At 37.9% G+C, this 7,989-nt stretch overlaps 1 protein-coding gene across 1 annotated transcript; it reads right to left on the reverse strand.

The window, feature by feature from the left end:
• Positions 1–310: 310 nt before the first annotated feature.
• Positions 311–6,458, reverse strand: LOC110927226 (RGS1-HXK1-interacting protein 1-like). The gene is made up of 5 exons (XM_022170876.2): positions 6,214–6,458; positions 3,693–3,759; positions 3,455–3,532; positions 2,937–2,989; positions 311–2,045 (listed from the first exon to the last, which is right to left on the reverse strand). Exons 1-5 carry the CDS (start codon positions 6,412–6,414, stop codon positions 1,854–1,856), a joined length of 591 nt encoding a protein of 196 aa, XP_022026568.1. The 5' UTR covers positions 6,415–6,458; the 3' UTR covers positions 311–1,853.
• Between the last annotated feature and the right edge of the window lie 1,531 nt (positions 6,459–7,989).

The raw sequence follows: 7,989 nt of genomic DNA on the forward strand, positions 1-7,989 counted from the left end.
ATTGTCGTTTTATGCATCACAAACTTATAGATTTGTGTACGCAGACTTTATTTGAAACTTATGATAAACTAGTCTTAAGACCCCGGATTGCGGGTCGGGAACGTAAAACCATGCTAGCTGAACGATGACCGAAACCGGAGAAAACATACAACAGATACACGAATTTATAACACCAAGTAATCAACTAAAAACATACATAAAAATAAGAACGAAAACATAGTATATTTGACCCGACGGAATCTGGAAAAAATCTACGTCGAAACGCGAACCAATTTGTATTCAAACCGGCACGTACAAAAAGGAAAGTACGTTAAACTCTAGGGAGTACAAATGATATTTTATAAAGTTTTTGAAAAGTGAAGGAACTATAAGTGTTAATGTTAAAAGTTAAAGTATAACACCGAAAAAATGATTGGAATTAGACCTGGCAAACGGGTCGGGTTGGGTCGGGTCGGGTCATGGGTCAAAACGGGTTCGGGTCAAAACGGGTTCGGGTCGAAACGGGTCAATTAAAAAAAGGGTTGTTTTGGTTCGGGTCAAAACGGGTTCGGGTCGGAACGGGTTCGGGTTGAAACGGGTTTGGGTCGGAACGGGTTCGGGTCAGAACGGGTTTCGGGTCGGGTCGGTTAAAAAAATGTTATTTTTTTACAACACAACAATTATGTTTTGCATTTATTCAAGTGCAAAATACCAAATGTTACAGTCATCTGATAGTTCTCGTTTTACAATTACAATACCAAGTTTTGCATTTATTATTACATATGATTCTTTATAGATACAGACATATGTCTTAAGTGTGTTTGTTTCTGTATTATGAATTGAGAGAAGGTGAAAACGAAAGCGTACAGTTGCATTGCATCCTGTGTGTGTATGTATGTATATGCAAAACATAATTGTTCGAGTCGAAACGGTTCGTGTCGAAACGGTACGCGTCGAAACGGTTCAATTCGAAACTACTGGTCGAAACGGTACGGGTCGAAACGATTCGCGTCGAAACGGTACGCTCGAAACGCTTCGCGTCGAAACAGTACACGTCGAAACGGTACACGTCGAAACGGTTCGCGTCGAAACGGTTCAATTCGAAACGGTACTGGTCGAAACGATTCGCGTCGAAGCGGTACGCTCGAAACGCTTCGCGTCGAAACGGTACACGTCGAAACGGTACGGGTCGAAACGGTACTGGTCGAAATGGTACGGGTCGAAGCGGTTCGCGTCGAAACGGTTCGCGACGAAACGGTTCGATTCGAAACGGTACATTTCGAAACGGTTGATTCGAAACGGTACGGGTCGAAATGGTTCGATTCGAAACGGGACTGGTCGAAACGGTTCGCGTCGAAACGGTTCGATTCGAAACGGTACTGGTCGAAATGGTACTGGTCGAAACGGGATTCGAAACGGTACTGGTCGAAACGGTATGGGTCGAAACGGTTCGCGTCGAAACGGTTCGATTCGAAACGATTCGCGTCAAAACGGTACAGGTCGAAATGGTTCAATTCGAAACGGTTCGCGTCGAAACGGTACGCGTCGAAACGGTACGGGTCGAAACGGTACGAAACTCGTCCCGACCCGAAACCTGCCCCGTTTCTGTAAGACATTAACCCACATCGACCCGTTTCTTTAATGTTGTCGACCCGCTTTGACCCGAAAATAACAAGATGGAATTTCAAGTGACCCATTGTGACCCATTTAGTTAAAATATCTTACCCAAACCAACCCATATAATTTTAAAAGTAACCCAAATTGACCCAGTTGGAAGGCTTTGGGTCAAGATTGCCCCCTCTATTTACAATGTTCTTATGTCTGACGAAAGCTACAACAGTTGATCCTACACACACCGGTGAAGTGTTTGACTATTAGTCAAATGTCATGAATACCCTTTTCATGACAAAATTGAGTGTAGTAGTGTACCTTAGTTCACCATAGCCATAAGTCATCCCTTTCTCAGCAAAAGCAGCTATTTCAAGTAGCTTTTCGCTCTCTTTCTTCATTAACTGAACCGAAAGGGTTAGATCATGTACGCTGTTTGTAGCTTTCACAATCCGTGCCTGGATATACATTATAACAATAATAAAAAAATGCTTTAGAAGAAGGATAGAACATTAAAATGCCCATGATTGAAAAGCTGAAAGATCTTACGTGGTGGCACCAATTTCGATCATACGGGTGAAACAAAAAAAAAATACTTGAAAGATAAACGGGTCGAATGGGTTAAAAGTCGACACATGTCTATATCTAACACATACAACCTCCTGAACCCTTTTATTCAAATATTTGGATTATTAGTGTATTAGTATTGTTTTTGTAATCATAACTAAAGTATTAATACTTTGAAGAAAAAATCAGAAGCAGAAAAAAAATTGTTAATGCATATTGTGTGTCCGTTACTGTACGAATAGGCTAGATAGGATGTGTATTGAATATGTATATGTTTAATAGATGTAACGCATGAGTTTAGTCAACGCATAAGTGTTGCGCTTGACTTGTACACAGACATTGATGGTTATGGAACGTGACATGCGTTGAGAGATGAAAAACGCATGTGTTATGCTTTGTAGCTCCCAACGCATGAGTATGTCTATATATAGTGAGACATGCGTTAGTCTAGATAAGTTTTAGATTTGAGAGGAGATCGAACTGCGTGTTCTCTCCCTGTGCTAAACGATGTAAACTCTTTCGGTATTTACGAAATCTGTGATGACATTGTTATGCTTCCGAAATTTCTACCGAATTAGTTTTATACATCTAAACTTCTGTCTTGAACGTATTTAAACACTAACCTATAGGTTACATGATCCGTTCCACGTAATTTCAAAAGTCTTTGTGGGTCAACCTGCCCAAACCATTTTATGAAAAAAAAAAAAAAAAAAAAAAACTACCCATTTGACCCATCATGCAACCTTTAATAATACGCAAGTATATGAACCTAGGCAAAGTACCTCCTCAGTCTGAAATCGACCCAATGTACGACGAAACAAGAACCTTCTAGGGCCTGCATACCAGAAATCAAGGGATATAAATACACAAAATAATGACATTTACATTTGAACTGACACGTTCAACAAACACCTTAAAAGGTAGTGCTACCCTTACGTAACAAGTTAAAGATTAAAAGCTGGAAAACGATCTTTTTGAGCGATATTATCGGTGTCAAATATCGGTACCGATATTATCGGTGATATTGACCGATATATCACCGATGGTCCCGATATCAGTACCTTTCTTCTAGTTATACCATTCGTCTTTCTTCTTATTGCTGCTATTAGTGTTTTAAGTCTTAGTTATTAATTGTTAGTGTTAAATGTTAGTGTTTTAAGTCTTAATTAATAATTGTTAGTGTTAAATGTTAGTGTTTTAAGTCTTAATCAGTTCCTACTTGCTACAGTTTTTTACTGCATTAACTGCATAGCGTAACAAGTTAAAGATTAAAACATGGAAAAAGGATCTTTTTGCTTGCCTCGCATTAGAAGAAGAGCGGCTGTAATTGCAACTCCAGCAGACAATGCCGAGTGCTCTCTTGCAACTTTGACTTGATCTGTTAACACAAAAGTATGAGAGAAGGATGATGGATGATCAAAACAAGCCAAGTGAAAGAACGTTCAAGAAACATTTGCAACGGTAAATAATGGAAAGTAAGAGGACTGTGACTGGTTTTTAATGATGAAAAACAACTTAGGTAAAACAGAGTCTACTACCTTTGATTCTACTGAAGACCAAATCTTCATAACTCTTATACTGTGATGTGTATTGTAGTACATGATCCTGGAAAGATAAACATGAATAATTAAACATAAAAAATGTTAGTACTAGTAGAAGAATAAAAGAAAACCCACATGTTGGATCGCTGTACGTGTAAGTAAACTACTAACACATATCTTGATCGTTACCATATTTTACTTAGCAGCATGTTTAAAATTTTAAAAGAGTTAATTGCCTGGATGGTCCCCGTGATTTCACGTTTTTTCACGTTTAGTCCCCACCTTTTGGAAATAGCAGATATGCTCCCTATGGTTTGTCATTTTGTTACTCGGATAGTCCCCTGACATTAATTAGGGGACTATCCGAGTAACAAAATGACAAACCATAGGGAGCATACCTGCTATTTCCAAACTAACTGACATCTACACAGGGGACTATCCGAGTAACAAAATAACAAACCATAGGGAGCATACCTGCTACTTTTAGAAGGTGGGGACTAGACGTGAAAAAACGTGAAACCACAGGGACCATCCGGGCAATTAACTCATTTTAAAAAAGAGAAGAAATTACAACAATAATGCACAACATGCATGTAAAAGAATGTAGAAGCTGAAAAAACATAATACCTACAAAAGCTAAAATGAAAAGTGATTACACTCGGCTTGTACATAAAGGAAGTTATAGATGCATACACCTGTAAAGCTTTTTCTTCACATTTTAGTATTTTACTTGATGAAAAGTTACATATTTATACATCCTACAATTAGCTGCACACACCCATGACTCAACATATGTTAAAAATAGGCAAACTATGAGTGGCCCTTAATCCCCTTATAATGAATGAGTTAATTGTATATGTTAAAAGATTGAACAAACAACTGCTAATATTCAAAACAGATATCACAAAAGCCTTTGATTCTCTTAAACATGACTTTTGGGATAATTTACTTGAGCAAATGGGATTCAGAGTCATGGGAAGAAAAAGAATTAAATGGCGGCTACATTCTACACTCAGCCACACCAACAATTCTAATCAATGGTCCTCCAACTAATGAAGTCAAGCTTCAGCAGGGGATTCATCTATCCCCCTTCCTTTTTACAATGATCGTTGAGCTTAAAAGGTAGCTATGGTTGAAGCAAGATCAAAAGGCATGTTTAAAAAAGGTGTGCAAGTCAGTAGCTCATTGATAGCTGGTCGGATATATGATGTAGAAAACTGGAGATGTCATTTTTGTATCTTATTTTACAATTGTTTATTAGATTTGCTGATAAACTTCACAGGCTTTATGAACTCGAGTTGAACAAATCGTGTTAGCCGCAAGATAAATGGTGCTATAAATTTATAATGCTGTCAACAGGAACTGAAATTGAAGATAAAATCCTTCCGTCATCATTTCTTAAAACGAAATGGAACCCATTACTCACTTGTCCATATGTAAGTGACATTCTTCATCTGGAGAGGTGGTAAAGATCGTATCCTCCACCGAAATCAATCTTCATAAAAGAGCTATAAACCTCTACTAGCTGTTATATCCGACTTATGAAGGTTATGGCAAAAATCTGAATCAAGCCTCAGTTGTTCGTCATTAGGTCAAAACTTTGTAGATAAAGGTGTTCTCCTAACGTATTGCGTATGTTCCTTCTAACCTAGGTGTTTCGTTAGATTCAACTTCAAGCCATTTCATTGAATACATAGCTCGTGCAATAAAATTTTGATCAGAAACAGTGAATTGAATGCCATTTTCCCCTAGCCCTAGTACATACTATGCAGTTAATGCGGTAAAATATCGGATATCGGTCAAGGACCAATATTTGAAACATAGGTTATCTCGGTGAGATATCGGTCATTTTAATATAATGCAGAATTTATATATATAGCAATTTAACACCAATAATTCAGTGATATATCAGTGATATATCGGTTATATCGGTCAATATCGCCGATAATATCGGTACCGGTATTTTGACCGATATTTGACACCGATATTTTACTAAGGGACCGATATGACCCGATATATCACCGATATTAACAGCATAGAGTACATATTCTCCTTAACCATGGAATTCTTACTTATTTACTAAATACAGTCCTTTGCTGATTCAATATATGTATATAATGAGCCTTCATCTGCAGAGAGGATAAAGATAGTATCCACACCAGAATCAACCTTAATGACAGTACAATAAGCCTCTACTAGCAGTCATATCCGACTCGTAACGGTTCCTTCAAAAATCTAAATCAAGCCTCAGTAATTTGTCATTAGGTCAAATCTGTGTGCATAAAAATGTTCTCCTAGTGGTGTTTTCTTCTAAAAATTCAAATTCAAATCATTTCATCAAACATCTGAATTTCATGTTATTAGTTCTATGTTCCCCTAACCCTAACCCTAGGTATTTGTTGATTAACACACTTGAGTTCTTTACTGATTCAAAACACATATATAACGAAAGCTGTACGGACAATGAAACTGATGCGTATGAACGTATAATAATACATATACAGGAAGAATAGAGTACCTTAAGAGTTCGAACTTGCGTGGAGGAGTTGTGCTGCAGCGATCGGGCGGAGCGAAGGGCGGAATCGGCGGATTCCTGGACCGTACGAGGCAGATCTTCTGAAATGTAGGCCAGCCATGGCTTTTCCACCTGCTGCTGGTGGTTCTCCGGTGTCGTATCGGCGGCGATAGGCGGTGGATTAGCGGCAACGTCGCCGGTCATCTTCTTCGTTTCGAGGTCTTCGGGTTTTTGCACTTTTAGTTCGCCTTTTATATTTTTATTTTATTTTTTTATTATTTTTAGATGAGGAGCAAATGCTTGCTTGTATCTCAAGAGGCCCCTAAGGTTTCACTAGTGAGCTAATCTAGCCCAAATTTGTTGATTAATAACAAAGGAGTAAAGTAAACAAATAGTCCATGTGGTTAACCAAAATTTTGAATATAGTCATTAGCATTCCAAAAGTACACGAATCGTCAAATGGTTTGTAGTTTATAACGCATTTAGTCCCCAACTTTTGCCAAAAATACATTGATGGTCCCTATGTTTGCACTTTGTAATGTATTTAGTCACTAAAAAGTTAGGGACTAAATGCGTTACAAAGTGCAAACTACAAGGACCATCAGTGTACTTTTGGCAAAAGTTGAGGATTAAATACGTTATAAAATGCAAACCATAGAGACCATCTATGTAGTTTTGGAAAGCTATGGACTAAATCTAAAATTTTGGTTAATCACATACACCATATGTGTTCTTTTTTCATAACAAAGTAATATAAATTATTGCTTTTATGCATCAAGTTGTATTAGGGGTGTTGAATTTTGGGTTATTTAAATTTGAACCTATAAAATATGTATTTGAATTTAAGTAAAAATGATTCGATTAGAATAAGCTTATCTGAATTCCGGATTATTACTTATTCAAATTAGGAAAAATACAGAAAAATTAAAACTAACAATAATAATGATGATAAATTACAATTTTTATTAACTTTAAGAATCTAAAATGGTAACACAAACTAGGTTAATAAGTTAAGTCTTTTTTTTTAACAGAAAATTTCATTAAAACACCGGCAAGCCCTCAAAGCGAGGACCGCCACAAAAACCACTTACAACATATACAAAGGATTACGAGCCCAATCTTTCCACTCTATACTAACAAACTTAGACCTATATTTTAACCAGATAAAGGACCAAGATTTAACCCGCGCTATCGCCTCTATTACCGTCGGATTAGAGTTTTTAAACACTTTTTCATTCCTCAAGTTCCAAATCACCCAACAGGAAATATACATAATACCTCTAATGATTTTGTTCTTCCATTTACTTCCCTGCACCTGATGTTGCATATCCAGGAGGTCCTTGAAATTGAAAGCTATAATCGGGCCAGATCTGCACCAATCCTCCACCGCCAACCACACACCACACGCAAAATAACATCCTGTGAACAAGTGCATAACATTTTCTCTTCCGGTACCACACAACGGGCACGAGTCGTCCTGAATATCCACCTGCCTTCGGATCAACGCCTCTCTAGTCGGAATGCGATCCTTTTCCGCTCTCCACATAAACAGGTTCACTTTAATCGGAATCCAAGTTTCCCATTTCATCGACTGATCGCTCCTGCTTTCGGAACCCTCTCTAATCCAATCCTTCACCGAAGCTACCTCTACACCCCAAAACCATTTGTCAATGTCACCTGATAACTGACAATTGTTAAGTAAATAATCAACATCCTGCATCTCCGAGAGCTCCTCAACCGAAGACAATCGCTGTTTCCAGTCCGGACTGAAACGCCATT

Source organism: Helianthus annuus, chromosome 2, assembly GCF_002127325.2.
Source record: "Helianthus annuus cultivar XRQ/B chromosome 2, HanXRQr2.0-SUNRISE, whole genome shotgun sequence".
NCBI lineage: Eukaryota > Viridiplantae > Streptophyta > Magnoliopsida > Asterales > Asteraceae > Helianthus > Helianthus annuus.

Coding starts and splice junctions, on each gene's coding strand:
- LOC110927226 (XM_022170876.2), bottom strand. CDS start 6,414: ATGACCGGCGACGTTGCCGCTAATCCACCGCCTATCGCCGCCGATACG. Junction 3,533..3,692: donor GGTCTTCAGTAGAATCAAAG/GTAGTAGACTCT, acceptor TTGTGTTAACAG/ATCAAGTCAAAGTTGCAAGA. Junction 2,990..3,454: donor CGCTCTTCTTCTAATGCGAG/GCAAGCAAAAAG, acceptor TCTGGTATGCAG/GCCCTAGAAGGTTCTTGTTT.